Genomic DNA, 15865 nt, shown 5'->3' with positions numbered 1-15865 from the left:
CTATCTGCTGCATAGCTCTGGGTGACAGGCAGCTCTCTGGTGTGCTGTAAATCCACACCCTCCTTAGCTGTGCTAGCTTATGTTGTAATCAGCCTTGTGCTGCTTCTGTGTGTAATTAACTCGTTGAGAGGTAATTGCTGACCTCTCACCAGCCTCAGACCCGTCTGTCCTGATGAATAAGATGGAGCATCCCATGCAGTGGAGCTGTCCCGGGACCCTCTGCTCAACCAGAGCCCTGGGAGCATCCCTTTGGTATCCATGGCATCCCCGGCATCCCCCTGGCCCCTTTGGCATCCCTTTGGCATCCATGGCATCCTCCTGGCCTCCCCCTTTCCCCCAGCTCTCTGAGGGGACTTCACTGGAACTGCACAGGAACTGCACTGCCCAGGGAATGCTGTGGGGTCTGCATGTCCCATGGAGATTCAGAGGTACAGAGGGGAGATGGGAGGCTGTGAGGTTTCCAACTCTGCCTCAGCAGGGCTGTCTGCATCTGCACTAGAGCTGTGGCCACGCCAGCCTCTGTGCCTGGGGCTGGCAGCAGAGCTGGGGGTGTGGGGAGTCTCTGGCCAGGGGCTGCTGGGTACCGGTAACCCCCTGCTCTGCCTTGGGCCACGTTGGGAGAGCAAAGCAAGAGAGACACCGAATAGCCACGAGCAGCAACAGCCTCCTGTGCCGCAGCCCGTGCCACAGCCATTGCCAGCCACGCTGGGAGCCGCAGGCACAGGGCTGGAAGGGGCCTGATCCAGAGCATCCCCTGCCCAGGGACATGTGCCCCTGCCCCAGCGCCCAGGGCTGCCTGGCCAGACCCTCCAGCTGCCCCAGGTATGTGCTGTCAGAGGGTGCAGGGGGTGCTGAGCCCCAGGGAGCGGGGTGGCCCCATGCCCCAGCCACGCAGGAGTGCAGTGGCCCCCAGCCCAGCCCAGCCACGCTCCGGTGCCGCTTCGTGCGGCGTTTGGGTCAGGCTGGCTCAGGGTTCACACAGAGCCAGCGAAGGGGAACTCTCACTGCCCCATCCCTCCCCAGGCTTTCCTGGTTCCTGCAGTTGGGCTATTTAAGAGCTGCTGCCTCAGTGGCTGCGAGGCCGTGGGCAGCCGCATCGCCACATCAAAGGCTCCAGGTAAGAGGCAGCGTGGCCACGCAGCTCCTGCTCCGTGACCTACAGCCAGGTGGAACTCGCCTTTAAAAGCAAGAGTCTTAATGCTGTTTTCCTTTGATTCCTGTAGCAGCATTGAATCATTGATGAGTATTAATGTTTAAAGCCGGCAGAGCCCACATTTGGGTCTGTTTGCCGTGTGGGATGGGCCAGGTGTTATAACGGAGGGATGTTCGTTCGGTGCTGGGCACGGGGGATCCTCCACCACCAACGTGCCCCCGACCCAGCAACTTGCTTGGCTTGTGTTTGGTGCAGAGTTACAGAACCATTTGGTGAGGTTATCTGCCTGTACAAAGGCACAACCTGTCCCTGCTGTCGCTTGGAAATTAGGGCTTCTCTCTCTTTCGCCTGGGGGGCCGTGGGGGATGGAGGCTGATAGTCTTGGGTCTTTCTCACCCAACTTGGCCACTCTCTGAACGGTTTCACTGGCTTTTGTGCCTCCAAGGAAGTTGGGGGGCCCCTGGAGGTATGGTGTGAGCAGATAGGCAGGACCCTGTCACAGCTGTGTGTGCAGACAGTTGTGTGTGTGTGAGAGAAGCTGTCACAGTTAAACTCTATACTACTGCAATCAGTGTGAGGTTTATTGATACAAGTCAGTATAAAGCTGCACATCATGTTGTTGGGGAGTTTGTTACAACGACCAAGCAGAAGGGACTGGGATTCCTTTCATCATCTTGGTGACCAGAATTCAGAGCCATTTTCAGCTGATCAGATCTCACCTCAGCTGGTGTAAATAAGTGTTTCTCTGCAGAGCCCTGCCCGTGTTCAGCTTCAGGGGGCACCAGCCCCATAGCTGTTGTTAATGGCTGCAGAGACAGCTCACATATTATCTCTGAGAGCTCTTCTAAAAGACCTGCCAACCATTTTGGTGCCCTTTTGCAATGCTCCTCACGTCCTGCAGAGACCCTCCAACAAATCCCACTGATTTTATTTGACACGGTTTTCGATGGGAGCTGCTCAAGCCTCTCTGTTTCTCTCCTGTTCAATAAGCACAGCTCCAGGAGCTGTGCATCATTACATGCTGATCAAAGGGAAAATGGAAAAGACAGTCTAGTGAATTAAAGTCTAATTTAATTGTGCCAAGAACTGTCATAGAAGGGGGTTTTTTTGAAGTATCTGGAGCTATAACGAAGTTGTTCAGCCTGACCTAAATATCGCTGTCTGCCAGGGCCGAACCTCTGCAGGCTGCAGCCCACACGGGGCTTGTCTCAGCAGAGGATGCAGGGGTCGGGCTCAGCTGTGGGCTCTGCAGGCAGCTGCTCCCTCTGGGACCCAGAGCTCTCCTCATTTCTCTGCAAACACCTTTCTGGGCATAAACAAACACTCCACAGCGTTGGTTGGAACCCTGAGGAGTTCGGCTCCTGTGGGAACGTGAGCTCCTTGAAGGTGCCTTTTGACTAGAGGCAGATCAAACAGAGAGAAAACAGGCTCTTCTGAGAGATGAGAAAAACAAACAACCTGCCCACGGAAAAGTGAGTCTGATTTTGGCTCTGACTTGGGCTTCAAAGACACCCCGTGCTCTTTGCAGCAGGGAGGACACGGCAGCGACACACACCCTGTCTCACCGCTGTGCCCCTCTCAGGGTTCTTCTTTCAGGGCTATTTCAGAGTGGTTGGACAGCATCTGTCTGTCTCTGTACAAGGTGCTTCTGCCTCACCTCCATCCCTCTTGCTCCTTTCAAGGTGGCATTTTCTCCTGTCAAGCTTCCCTGCGCTGCCAGGCCCCCAGACCTGCTGTGGGTCAGCCCAGGCAGCCACGGAGATGCCACCAACATGTCACCGTGCTGCGGTTGCTCCCTGAAAACCAGAAGTGGTTCAACCTCTCTGGGTGGGAAAAGGGTGCTGTGGGTCCCCTGGGGCTGGTGCCTGGGGGATGTCCAGGGGGAGACCTGCCCACCGTGCCAGGGAGGCCCATGTGAAGGATGGAGAACCAGACCGGTGCCCAGGCTGCTGATTCCCATGTGTTGGTGCTTGGGCTGATGTGAGTCTCTCCACAGGTGCCAGGTCAAGAGATGCTGCTCTTCTGGTGTCTCATCCTTCTTGGGGGCCTCCTGCCCACCTCCCAAGGCCTCGTCAACCTGGGCAGTGCCCTTGGGCTGAACCCACAGCAACCCAAAGATGGTGAGCTGGGTGGTGGTCGTGTTTCCCAGGGGTCTCATGGCACAGGGACCACATGCCTGCCTCCATCCTGATGTGTCCTGTGTCACATTTGGGCTGTGGAGTATCCCTATGCTCAGCAGGGACCTGCTCCTTGGCAGGCTCAGCTCCATGGCGAGCCCAGCTCTGTGCAAGGGTGCTCAGGGGTCCCTGTGAGACCTCATGAGCACATCAGCCTAATGTAACTGGATCAACCCTTCTCATCAATCAAGTCTTTCCAGCAGTGGAAGCCTGATGAGTAACTGGGATTTCCTTGGTGCAGGTCTGCTTGGTACCGGTCTGCTTGGCAGCAGAACAGCTGGATTGCTTGGCACAGGCCCTTTAGGTGAAGGTGGGCTGCTTGGTACCGGCCTCCTTGGCAAGGCAAGCCCGAGCACAGGCGAAAGTGGAGGTGCCAGTGACGCAGGCAATAAACCCAGCAGATCTGGCATCCTTGGCACAGGCCTCCTGGGTGAGAAAGGTCTACTTGGCATGGGTGTGCTTGGGAGAGGAGGGTTTCTGGGCAGTGGAAACCAGAACAGTAACTGAGATCTGACTGTTGCAGGAGGACAACCTGGCAGCAGTGGTCTGCTCGGCACAGGCATCCCTGCTGGGAAAGCTGTTGGTGGTGGTGACCTCAGCAACAGTCTTCTTGGCAATATAAACCCTCTTGGAGAGAAAGGGCTGCTTGGCACAGGGCTGCTTGGAAAAGGAGATCTCCTAAGCAATGGAAGTCTACTTGGTATCGGTGGTCTGCTGGGTGAAGGAGGACTTCTGGGTGGAGGAGGACTTCTGGGTGGAGGAGGACTTCTGGGTGGAGGAGGACTTCTGGGTGGAGGAGGACTTCTGGGTGGAGGAGGACTTCTGGGTGAAGGAGGACTTCTGGGTGAAGGAGGACTGCTGAGTGGAGGTCTGCTGAAAAATGGAATCCCTTCCAAGTCAACAGCTCTTGCCTGGTAAGTCAGAGCAGCAGCACAGTCATAGTGACACTGCAATGGGCACTGTGGGACTCTCCTCTCTTGGAGGTGGTCAAGATTCATCAGGCAGACAGCCCTGAGCAACCTGGTGCTGCTCTGAAGTTGGCTTTTCTTGGAGTGGGGGTTGGCCCTTCCCCACCTCCACTTTTAACTAAGAATACCCATACAGGTCAGACAATTAACAGGCAGAGATGGGACTGTAGGGTCTGGTCCTGCCTTTTCAGGGTGGGTTTCCTGTGGTGTCACCCCCAGGCTGAAGGCGCTGAACCTCGAGAACGCCCGAGTGTCTTGGAAGATCCTCCCCGGGGGTGAGCTGGTGCTGAACCTGTACTCCAGGCTGGTACTGCGCTTGCCAGGGTGAGCAGGGTTGGTGAGTGAGCCAGGGCACAGAGGCCACGAGGGCCTGAGGGTGGTGGGGTGCACGGGACATTCCCAGGGGCTGGAGAAATGTCCTCAGACGCTGAGCAAGCAGAGGGTGATGGATGAAAGCTCCGTGCTGTGCTGCTGCCTCTCCCTGGGGACGTGCCCAGCTGTCCTCCAAGGGCCTGGTCTCAGTCTGCAGGGGCTGGCAGAGGACGTGACTCTCCTGTGGACAAGTTGGAGCAAAGGCTCTGTGCTCCTTTGTGCCTCTTGTCCTTCCTCCCCATCAAGGCAGAACTGCCCTGGAAAACCTGCTGTGTCTGTTTTCACCCTGGGCCTTCAATGATCTGCTCACAGGACCAGGAGCCTCTCCTGAGCCCAAAACATTGCCCCAGCCCACGTCTGCAGATTCAGCTCTTCTGTGCTGCCTTGGTTTCCTCCATAACCCCCCAGGCTACATCCTTATCTTTCAGGATTTTTCAGTATCTGAGTGGATCCTCAATAGAAACAAACATCACATCCCACATTGCCCTGACCCAGGACAGCCCCAGAGACCTCAAGTTGGTGGTGAAGGATTGCAACAGCCTGATGGGTGGCTTCAAGGTCAACCTGCAGAAGGGGTGAGTGTGGGAGCGCAGGGCTCACGTCACACCGAGCAGATGCTCAGGGCAGCCCCAAGGTGATTCTCAGGGTGGATTCATCACACACAGGAGCTGAGCTGGGGCATTGGTCTGTGCACAGGGAGACAGCTCAAATAACAAACAACCCTGGCTGGGGTCAGCTCTTGGCAAGTTTGCAATGGGGCAAAATTTCAGACTCAATTCTGGGCACAGATTTCCCCCTTAACAATCAGATTCTGACAACCAGGTAGCAAAGTCCTGAGCATCTCTAGTTCCTGCTAAAGCCTGGGGGAGCTGTGGGTTTGCAGCATCTTTTAGCACCAGATGAGAGCAGACAAAGGGGCTCCTCTGCCCTGCTCAAGGCATTGCAGAGCAGCAGAGGGGGTTGGATTTGCCTTGATGCTGAGCCCTGGATTTTGACAACTTCCCTGCTAATTTTTGTCTGGTTTTTATCCCTTTCCAGCTTCCTCAGCAACGTGGTGAGCGGATTTCTGAACCCTACCCTTCAGGCTCTCGTGCCTGCCGTGGTGAGTGCCTGCAAGTGTAGGAAGCTGCCCTTCAGTGACACCATGCTCTGGCATCCCCAGCACATTTAGACCCCTCTAGGTGCAGGCACAGACACACACCCATGTGCCATCAGGGAACCCTACACGCTTCCTTGATCTTCCTTACAGTCAGAATGCATTTGTTAGCAGCAATTCCAGCTCCATCATGCAGAGTTATGGGGTAATCTGTGACCAATTGCTTTCTGAGCCGCCTCCTGGTGCAGAGCAGGGCCCTAAGCAGGAGTGACAGCCTCACCCAGAGGAAAAGTGCTTGTTAGGAAACCTGTTACTCTGTTAAATAGAGCCTCTGCTGTCCTGAGGACAGGCCTGAACAATTTGTATTGCTATTTTTTTTCCTTTTCCATGGAGGAAACTCTGCTCCAGGAACTTGAGTCTGTGAAACCCTGGTGATGTCAGGGAAAGGTGCTGCTGTACCCATGGCATCCTCACCACAGCTGTCACTTGTTACCGTTGCAGCTCTGCCCTGTAGTGAACATCTGGGTCAGCATCATCAATATGGAGCTGCAATTCCTCAACCGTAAGTCATTCCATTTCCTTTTCCCTCTCAGAGTGACGCTGGGGTTTGGTGTTTATCCATCTCCCAGGCAGCGGGGGCCTGGGGACAAGGCAGGAGCAGCTCTGCACAAGGCAGGAGCAGCTCTGCACAAGGCAGGAGCAGTGTTGCTTTGCTGGCTGAGCTGCCGCTCTGGCAGCCTCCCCCTGCCTGATATCCAAAACCACAACAGTGCTGCTGTTCTTGGGGCTGGTTTTCCAGCTGAAGCCAGACCTGAGCTGCTGCAGCCCTGCACACAGGTTCTTCTCTCCCCAGCTCTGCTCAGTTTGGGTCCTGTGCAGACACAATTGCTGCCTCATTGCAAGTGTTGTCCCCATGGATCCAAAGTATTTCCTGTGTGATGCAGCAGAAAGCTCCAGCCCAGCAGCTCTCTTGGGCACCTTGGAACCCCCAGAGCTCTGAGGCCCACAGGAAGGATGGGGTTTATCCTCCCCTGGTGCTGGGGATGGCCCCAGGCTCTGCCAGACTCTCCCCTTGCCAGTGGGGCTGGGGATGGGCAGCTGCCTCTGCCCAGCCCCAGTGGCCTCTCCTTCTCCCCAGGTGTCATCTCCTTCGGGCTCCTGGGGAAAATCTACTCAGCCCTGCCCCGTCTGCCGCTGACATCGGAGCAGTCTGTGGAGCTGAACTTGCAGGTAGGGCCATGTCCCAGCCCAGCTCCTCATGCTGCCACTGCAGCTGCAGCCTCTAACCACTCCTTGGCTTTTTGCAGGATTCTCCTTTCCCAAGTGTCTTCATCGACTGGCTCCTCAGGAGTAAGTCTGGCCCTGGTGCCAGGAGAGGGTCTGTGTCGGGGGGATGCAGCCCTGGAGCGGGTCTGCATGGTCCTGGGGTGCAGTCACAGCTGTGGGGTGCTGATGCATCTCAGGGCAGGCCCACAAAGCACCTGCACCCCACAAAGCACCTGCACCCCACATGGTCCCATGTCCCTGGCCTTTGGAGACACCCCCAGCTCCACCTCAGCTGCTTCGTGTGCTCAGCAGCTCCCTGGCGAGACAGAGCCTGTGCACTCCTCCCTGTGCCCTGCACAGCCCTGGAACAGTCACTTCACCTCCCATAAAAGCATTTAATAATATTTACTTAATAGGAGTGAGTAATGGCCTGCAGGAGGCTGTAAGGATTAATTAACATTTGCAGAGGTGATGGGAAGCGTTTCAGCTTCATCTGCAGGCAGAGTTGATAGATGGAGGGTGGAAGGAAGCGTTGGAAGCTGTCCCAGCTTCCCTGGAGGAGGATTGCTCAGGGCGCTAAATCAGCTCTGCCCAGACAGCCAGGGGCTCTGGGGCTGCTGGCACAGTGGGCACTGTGGGGGGCTGCCAGGGCTCAGGGGGGGTTGGGCACACTGACCCGGGTCCCTCTCCCACAGCCACGGGCATCGAGGCCGGGAGCGTTCCGTAGCCGTGGGGCTGGCAGTGCCAGGGGGTAAGGAGGATCTGCTGGCTGGGGACGTGGCTCAGAGCTCAGGCAGGCCAGTGCTGGTGCCAGTGCTGGTGCTGATGCCAGTGCCTGGGCTGGGTGAGATGAGGGGGGAGTATGGGGCTGTCACTCCAAGCTCCACTGCTGCCTGAAACCTCAGCTCCACAGTCCTTCCAGGTACCCCTGAAGGTGATTCCCACTGCTGCACCCCAGAAGGAGGAGGAGGGAGGGAGGAAGATCACTCAACACACAGAGAAAATAGACATGAAAATGGAGAAACACAATCAAGAAAATAAACTCTTTCTTCTGCATTGCATTTCAGCCTTCTCAGCCTGTAGTGACTCTGTGCAGCCCCTGGTTCACTGTGCCCAGGGCTAGCCAGGCCAGTGTTAATCATGCTGATGGGTAGCTGTGCTGATGGCAGGAGCCCCAGGTCCTGTCCCTGTGCCCTCTCAGCTGTCCTGGCCATAAGCCACTCGTTATGGCAATCACTGCCAAAGGTCCTGCCCCAACCCTCCAGCCTTTCCTCACACAGCTGAGTGTGGCTGGGGCCAGGGCTGTGTTTTGGAGCTGTGTTTTGGAACAGGTGAGTGCTGGGCACAGAGGAGCCTCCCTGGTTCAGCTGCCCCACGGGGACTTTGTGACTTTGGTGACTTTGCACCAACTGCACCAATTCCCAAGATGGAAAGAGAGAGAAGAGCCAAATGCTGGTGAAAGGGAAAGGCTTTGTCTTTGCTCACCTGTGTCCTGATTGCTTTGCCATTTCAAAGGGAGATTTTTGCTGCTGTTCCCAGCGATTTCACACCATTAAAACAAAGAGCCCTGAAGTCTAATCCAGCCCTGGACTTGGCTGATTTGTTCCCACACAGTTAAGCTTTGAGCTGATCAGAGCAAATGCTATCCTGCCTTGTAATCTCCAAGTGCATGTGGCTGTGTTTCATGGTGGGTGAGGTGGATTCACATCCCTTCTGTTACTTCTTACAACCAAAAGGCTTTTTCTTCATCTGCATTCAGCACGTGATTTGGGTCCTTTCCAAACTGCTGAAGGATTTTGTTATTTATCTCTCCCATCAGCTACAGGAGCAACTCACATGCAAAGAATATTTAATAGCTAAATGTGCTGGAAGGTGGGGACCCACCATGGGCTGCAGCCCCAGAGCCCAGCCCAAGCCCTGCCACCCTGTGCCTCTCACGTTAAAGCAGCTACAGAAATGTGGTCACTGTTAGAAATAAACATTCCTCTCATTTGTATTTATGCAGATTTATTCTGCCCTTGTCCCTGAGCTGCTGGTTCTTTTATTCTCTGTTCCTGCTCCCTGCTTGTTGCCAGTGAGCTGGGAGCTGTTTGACATGAGCAAACATGTCCCTGGGATCCCTGGGACGTGGTGTGGGGGTGAGTTGCAAGAGCCAGCAAGCCCCTGGGTACAGGAGGCTTGAGCTAACACAGGCCCTGGAGCCCCAGCTCTTCCCCAGTGCCCCACTCCCAGTGCTCAGGAGGGGATGGGACCTGCCTCTCACCTGCATTTGCCCTCGACTTTGCAGCTGGTCACTCCAGCCAAGAGCACGGCCACTGTGCCAACCCCAGCCCCAGGGATGCAGGGATCAGCTGCTCCTGGTGAAGGGCATCCAAAGGAAAAGGTGATGAGAGCAGTTGAGGGGCTGGGAAGTGGGAAATGGGGAGTGCCAGGAGCTGGGAGTGCACAGGAGCAGCTGGGAGCTCTGAGGCCAGCTCAGGGTGACACTTTCAGCACAGACCTCAGCCCCCAGCTGTGGCTCATCCCCCCCACCACCCTGCACCCTGTGCTGTCCCCTGTCCCCAGAGCACCAACCTGCTCCCATCCAAGCTGGGGCTGCTGGAGTGTCCAGCTGAGGGCTCTGGGAAGGGCTCCTCGTGCCAAGCAGCTGTGTGTGCTCAGGGGCACAGAGGGCCAGGCCTGGATGGTGCTGCCTTGGGCAGGATGTGGCTCCTAACGCCTCGTTGGGCATCTTTGCTTTCCAGTTCCTGGTGAAACAGAAGGAGCAGAATGAAAGAGCCAGTTCCCAACCCAGGGTCAACAGCTGTGGGTAACTGCAGAGACAGGCACAACGACTTCCCCAGCAATCCCAGCCCCAGAATGCCAACCCCAAATCCTTCCAGGTGGAATGGTGCCACGTCCCCTCCCACAGAGCAAGGGGCAGGTGGCCATCAGCCCCAAAGCCTTCAGCTGTGAGGCACCAATATCAATGGCAAAAGGTGCCTTGGGGGATGTCTGTGTCCTTGGTGGTGGGTGCTGGGAGGGAGGGCACCTCGCTCTGTGTTTGCCTTCACGGGGCTGTGCTGACAGCACACACATCATCGTGCTCCCAGCCAGCTTCTGTTTGCACAACAGGGAAACATGAGGTCTGAGCCTGCCAGGAGAGGCTTTACTTTGGCCCCTGGAGATGTAAAACCAAAGCCCTGAAGGCAAACAGCAGCCTGGGCTTGCACCAGAGCTCTGCATTCCTCCTTCTCTTTCGTAAGCTGCTTTGTGTACAGGAGCACCCAGCCCCACCTCAGGAACACAGGTCTGAGGGTCTCCCAGGCTTGTCCAGGGAGCAAGGGGAGGAAAGAGCCCCAGAAGGATGGAGAGAAACACATTACCTGCAGCTGGGGCAGGGAAAGGAGCCTGCTGAGTGGGTGCAGCTGTGGAGGATGCAGGGGTTGGCATCTTCCTGCTGCCCACAGGATCCCGGGCTCTGCCAGGGGGTCCCACTGCTCCTGGCTGGCCTGGGCTTTCTTCTGAGCATCCCTGACAACAGTGAAAGCCTTTTGCAAAGTGGAGTTTTGATCTAGAAATCATGGGGAGATTCCTTTCCTTTTCCTTTTGCCTGTCAGGAGTTTCCCCCTGTCCCAGCAGGGGTTTGGTGATGCCCACTGGTGTGTTCTGGCAGCCTCACAGCAAACCTCCTGCTGCTCTTCTTTAAGCTGGCTGTAATTAAACAACAGGACAGCGTCACACACACAGAAAGAAGAAACAGGTTAAAAACTTGGGCCAAATAACCCACAGGAAAGGGAGCACCTTGTTTGGCTCAGAAGCCCCTGTATCAGCCTGACCAAAAGCCACTTTGTTTTTGTGTCTGTGCCTCAGCCATTACCCTTGGCATCCTCATGGATGCAGAAAGGGGAGGAGGACCATTCTGTCTGGCTTTTCATTTTCTCAGCAGTGTGCTGAATATTAATCAGCACAAACCCAGTGCTGGAGGAGCTGCTGCAAATTGCCCTGCCTGCAGCTGGAGTTGCTGCAGGAGCCAACAGCCAGGGCTGGGCCAGCCAGCGCTGCTCTGTGACCTGACTGTGCAGAGAGCAGACACAAGTGTCCCTGGAGCACCCTGACAGCTCTATTAGAAATGCCACCCTCCATCAGGCTGTTGTCAGACCAGGGTTCCCTCTCACACAATCAGGCACCTTTCTCCTCCTCCTTAATGAGAATGATACTCAGGGAAAAGAGGTTCTTGCATTAAATCCTCTGCCCCACATCTCCCCCCAACCTCACCCCAGGCCAGTGACTCCTGGAGATGAAGCCCAGAGGGTGCATTTTCCTGGTCTTAAGGAGATTTGGGTGTTTTCAACAGCAATGAGCTTTGCATTTGACACAATGAGAGAACCCCTGAAGCCCCAGCTCACCCAGGCTGGCAGCTCTGCCCGTGCCTGTGCCCAACTGCTGTGGAAGATGCTTCAGGAACACAGACCCCACCTGGGAACAATGTGAAATCATTCCCTTAATTGCCTGCAGCAGCTGGGATCTGGGCAGTGGGGGGACAACACACACAGAGCACCTCAGCCTCACAGGAGGCATTGTAACCTCTGTATTGACCCCTGCACCCAGCATGGCAGCAGGGGGTGAGGGGGCTGCAGCCAGTCCCAGGGAGGGTGGGTCAATCCCCCCCAACCCATCACCTTGCCCTGGGCACTCGGCCCCTCCACAGCTCCCTCTGCCCAGTGGCTGCCTGTCTCCACGTCCCTGGTCTCAGTCTGACTGTGAAACAACTCAGGCAGCAGGGGAAAAATTACTTGTAAAAATATCTGTGAAGATACAGAGCCATTAATGGAAACCATCAGAAAACAGATATCAAGTAATGACACCATGATGAGAGCTTATTAATAGGAAAGTCTAAAGATAAAACTAATTTAAACCTGATGAGACAGGACATCTCATCTTCAGCAGAACCAGAAGTCAATAGTTAGCTGTCAGTAAAGGAAATAAATTGCTCACAGGGGAGGAAGAAAAGCCACAGGACTCCCAGGCCCCAGAGAACAGCAGTGACTGTGACAGACTGGCAAGATACACTCTGAATTCACAAAACCCTGAGAAATCAGAGCTGCCACTCAGCATCAGGCCCCTGTCACTGCCAGGCAGGTCACAGACCCACACAGCCAGCCCAGCTGTGGGGTGGGCTCAGGGGGGACTGGGGCTGTGCTGGGGCTGCAGTGGGGCTGCAGAGGGGCTGAGGCTGTGCTGGGGCAGTGGTGGGGCTGTGTTGGGGCAGCAGAGGGGGCTGGGGCTGTGTTGGGGCAGCAGAGGGGCTGCAGGAGGGGCTGGGGCTGTGCTGGGGCAGCAGAGGGGCTGCAGAGGGGGCTGGGGCTGTGCTGGGGCAGCAGAGGGGCTGCAGAGGGGGCTGGGGCTGTGCTGGGGCTGCAGAGGGGCTGCAGGAGGGGCTGGGGCTGTGCTGGGGCAGCAGAGGGGCTGCAGAGGGGGCTGGGGCTATGCTGTGGCTGCAGAGGGGCTGCAGAGGGGGCTGGGGCTATGCTGTGGCTGCAGAAGGGGCTGGGGCTGTACTGGGGCCAGCAATGAGGCTGCAGGAGGGACTGGGGCTGTGGTGGGGCACCAGTGGGGCTGCAGAGGGGGCTGGGGCTGTGCTGGGGCACCAGTGGGGCTGCAGAGAGGCTGGGGCTGTGTTGGGGCTGCAGGAGGGGCTGGGGCAGCAGTGGGGCTGCAGTGGGGCTGTGCTGGGGCAGCAGTGGGGCAGCAGAGGGGCTGGGGCTGTGCTGGGGCTGCAGTGGGGCTGTGGCAGGTCCCAGTGCTGCCATGGCAGAGCTCAGTGCATTGCCAGCACAGTGCAGCATTTGCCCTCGGCAGCAGAGGGACCTTTGGGAGCAGCTGTGACCTTCCTGCTGGAACCCAACCCCAGACAGAGCCAGAAGGGAGCAAACTGAAGATTTAACTCACTTTAGAGATGGGAAACATTTGTAAAAGCTGTTTACACTGCATGGGGTCCCAAAGCCTGACGCAGAGGTCACTGCAGCAACCATGAGGAAAAGCCACCCAAAGGAAAACCCTGTGGACCCCCCAGCCCCCAGCAGCACTGCTGCAGGGAGGAAGAGGAGGAGAAGGGCTGCCAAGTGCGTGAAGCCTGTCTGTGAAAGTGAAAACCCCTGAGAAAAGGGCAGGAAGGCGTTTTCCCCGCAGGCTGCTCGGCCCCTTGCTCAGGCAACGCCTCTCATCAGCTGCCACCTCGCTGGCAGAGCACAGGCCCTCAGCTGACCTCCAGCAAACCGTGCTCACAGGCTGCCATCAGGGGAAACATCAACCTCTCCCTCCATTGACGTGCAGAGGGAAAACGGCTCACAGACCACGGGGCTTCTGGGGAAGGACGTGACACGGCACAGCCCGCCCTGGGCAAAGCATAACCCTCTGCCTCTGCTGCTCTGAGCCCTGCACCAGGGAGCAGGGCAGGGTCAGGGCAGCCCCCGCAGCCAGGGCCATCTTCTGGGATCGTCCTCAGGCCGAGAAAGGGCAGCGATGAGCAGCCGAGCCCTGTCTCAGAGCGCCCGCTGCCGCCTGTCGCTCCTGCGAGCGCAGGACGAAGGGTTCCCTCTGATGGGCTCTGGAGCACAGGCTCAGGTTCCCTCTGACCGCAGCCCCCACACGTGAGGCTGTTGGAGTGTCCGTGGTGCTGCCCGAGCTCCCCGAGCACAACGCAGAGCCGCTGCGAGCGGGTTCAGGAGCTGCCCCCGGGCACAGCCTGAGCTGGGAATGCTGAGCTGCCAGACGCCTCCTGAGCTGTACCCGGGACACTCTGCTTGGGCAGAGGCACAAGAAGGGTCTGTGCTCTTCAGAGGGACACTGGGAAGGAAGGGGCGTGAAGAGGCTGAGCAGGGTTCTGTCACTCCTGCATGGACTGTCTGAGCCCAGCCCGGCCTGTGCAGCTCCAGGCTGGGAGATAACACAAGCCAAACCCTGTGGCTCTGCTGCAGTGGGACCTGTGTCCCTCCTCACCCCTGTGAGCAGCAGTGGGATGGGGCAGAGCACAGGCACTGCTGCCACTGGGGCTGTGAGCTGCTGTGCAACACCAACACCCAACACTCACCTGCAGGCTGCAGATCAGGAGGGAGCCAGAGAGGAGTGAAGGAGAACAGGCCCCTGGAGCTGCTTTGCTCTGGCAGCAGAGGTTGTGCTCAGAAGGAGCCTCTGTGCTCCAATCAGAACCCAGATTAACCCCAGGCGAGTGTCAGGTGTGAGAGGGCTGAGGCAGCACTCAGTCACTGCAGCCTGGCTGCAACCCCTGGCTCTGTGTTTCTCTAGAGCAGGAGCAATCCCAGCAAATCCAACTCCTTCCACCACTGAGCTGTGAATTCTCTGTAGCTCCTGAAGGCAGAAGGCACAGGTAGGAGATTTAAAGCCCTGTGAGTTCTGTCTCTCAGCTCTGCTCAGGATGGGAGAAGAGACAAACAGGAGCAGGCAGGAGGCAGAAGAGACACAGGACCCAAGCTCAGCCTCCCAACAGCAGAATTCAGAGAGCAGATCTTCTGCCAAGCAATACAGAGACTGCATCCCACCTCCAGCCCCTGGGAGAAAGCACCTGGCTGCTGTCAGGCAGAAACGCCTCGCTCAGCCTCCAAGGTCACTGTGAGCACTTCCTAAGGATGCTTCGCTGCCTCCACACCTCAGCCTGCATGCCCAAGGCCTATAAAACCAAGGAGGTGAGGCAAATGGTGAGCACTACAGCTCCTTGGGGAGTTTGTGCAGTGAGTGTTATCCCCTTCTCATCAAGATGGAAAACCCAGCTCTCCTCCTCATTAGTCTCCAGCTCTTAAAACCCTGATTGCAAACCACACACAGCCACCCCCAGAGTGGGGAGCAGGGAGGGCACCCAGGGGGAGTCAGCCCTTCCCAGGGTCCTGGCTTGGGCCACAGCCTCAGGGCTGTGGGGGAAAAAATGAGCTGAGAGATGCTGCAGGGCAGTGGAACTGGGCCACTGGCTTCACTGGCCCGTTCACATTGGCATTGGCCGCTTGTGAAGGATGAGGCCGATCCTGCTGCTGCCCCAGGGCTGCACCCCAAGCAGCTGCCTGTCCCTCAGAGCCTCTCTGGGCACAGCCTCACACGCAGCAAAGGCCCCAGACCCGAGCTGTGAAGCCCCATTCTGGGGGGCAGAGCAGTCCCAGGTGCTTGTTGGCACCTCAGGGCCCGGGCTGGCTGCTGACTGTGCAGAGTCACTGCTCTGAGGGGAGGATCAGCTCTGAGATAATCAGCAAAATGTATTTGTTTCATCATCTGAGGCCTAATGAATATTCAGTGAGCCATGCTGTTTTCAAAGGGATACAATTACATCCCAGACAGAGCTGTGCAGGAGAGGCTTTCGAGCAAAACCCTTTCATGTCTATTTAGAAACTGAGCAGATTCATGTCCTGACTGCTCCATTAAGAGTCCATCAGCTGCTCCTTCCACATTTCCCACCAGACAGAGCCTTTTACAATGATTTCTTTTAATAACATCATTACCAAAAGCGATGATTCTTTCTCACATCTCATAAGAGAGAGCTCACTTGCAAGTGCAGCTTTACAGGGCCCTGTATGGACTTGGCAGATCAGGACAGAATAAAACACAGTGCAGCCAGGGTAAGCTGCAGGCTGACAAAAACAAGCAAGTGTCAGGTGCACACAAAGGATTTACTGCCCATTTCAGTGGGTACAACCATCCCTCTCCTCCAGTGAGCATCCACAAATGTTTGGATGACAAAGCTGCACCTACAGCTTTCAGAGAGCCCCTGGCTACAGCCAGTCCTCAGCATGCACCCCCTTAGGCCTGGGGACAGGGAAATCCTCTCTAACCCCAGGACAAGGGCAAG

General features: G+C 56.7%; 1 protein-coding gene and 1 long non-coding RNA gene across 4 annotated transcripts; one reads left to right on the top strand and one right to left on the bottom strand.

Moving 5' to 3' along the window:
• Positions 1-751: 751 nt before the first annotated feature.
• Positions 752-8093, top strand: LOC133626900 (BPI fold-containing family B member 4-like). 3 transcript variants are annotated; one of them, XM_062008845.1, is made up of 13 exons: positions 752-822; positions 1024-1117; positions 3150-3273; positions 3572-3760; positions 3854-4030; positions 4490-4622; positions 5099-5245; positions 5709-5772; positions 6268-6328; positions 6905-6996; positions 7074-7116; positions 7728-7783; positions 7946-8093. In XM_062008845.1, the coding sequence occupies exons 1-12, from the start codon at positions 767-769 to the stop codon at positions 7757-7759; spliced, it is 1212 nt and encodes a 403-aa protein (XP_061864829.1). In that variant the 5' UTR covers positions 752-766; the 3' UTR covers positions 7760-7783; positions 7946-8093. The 3 variants fall into 3 exon arrangements, with proteins under 3 accessions (XP_061864829.1, XP_061864828.1, XP_061864827.1); XM_062008844.1 differs by having other exon boundaries at positions 3854-4244; positions 4518-4622; positions 7955-8093; XM_062008843.1 differs by having other exon boundaries at positions 3854-4244; positions 4518-4622.
• On the bottom strand, positions 4471-14174 carry LOC133626901 (uncharacterized). The gene is made up of 4 exons (XR_009819831.1): positions 14105-14174; positions 10398-10725; positions 9607-9779; positions 4471-4851 (listed from the first exon to the last, which is right to left on the bottom strand). It is a non-coding gene; the product is annotated as an uncharacterized LOC133626901 (long non-coding RNA).
• Between the last annotated feature and the right edge of the window lie 1691 nt (positions 14175-15865).

This window comes from Colius striatus, chromosome 16, assembly GCF_028858725.1.
Source record: "Colius striatus isolate bColStr4 chromosome 16, bColStr4.1.hap1, whole genome shotgun sequence".
Lineage (NCBI taxonomy): Eukaryota > Metazoa > Chordata > Aves > Coliiformes > Coliidae > Colius > Colius striatus.
This window is presented reverse-complemented; position numbering and strand designations above follow the sequence as displayed.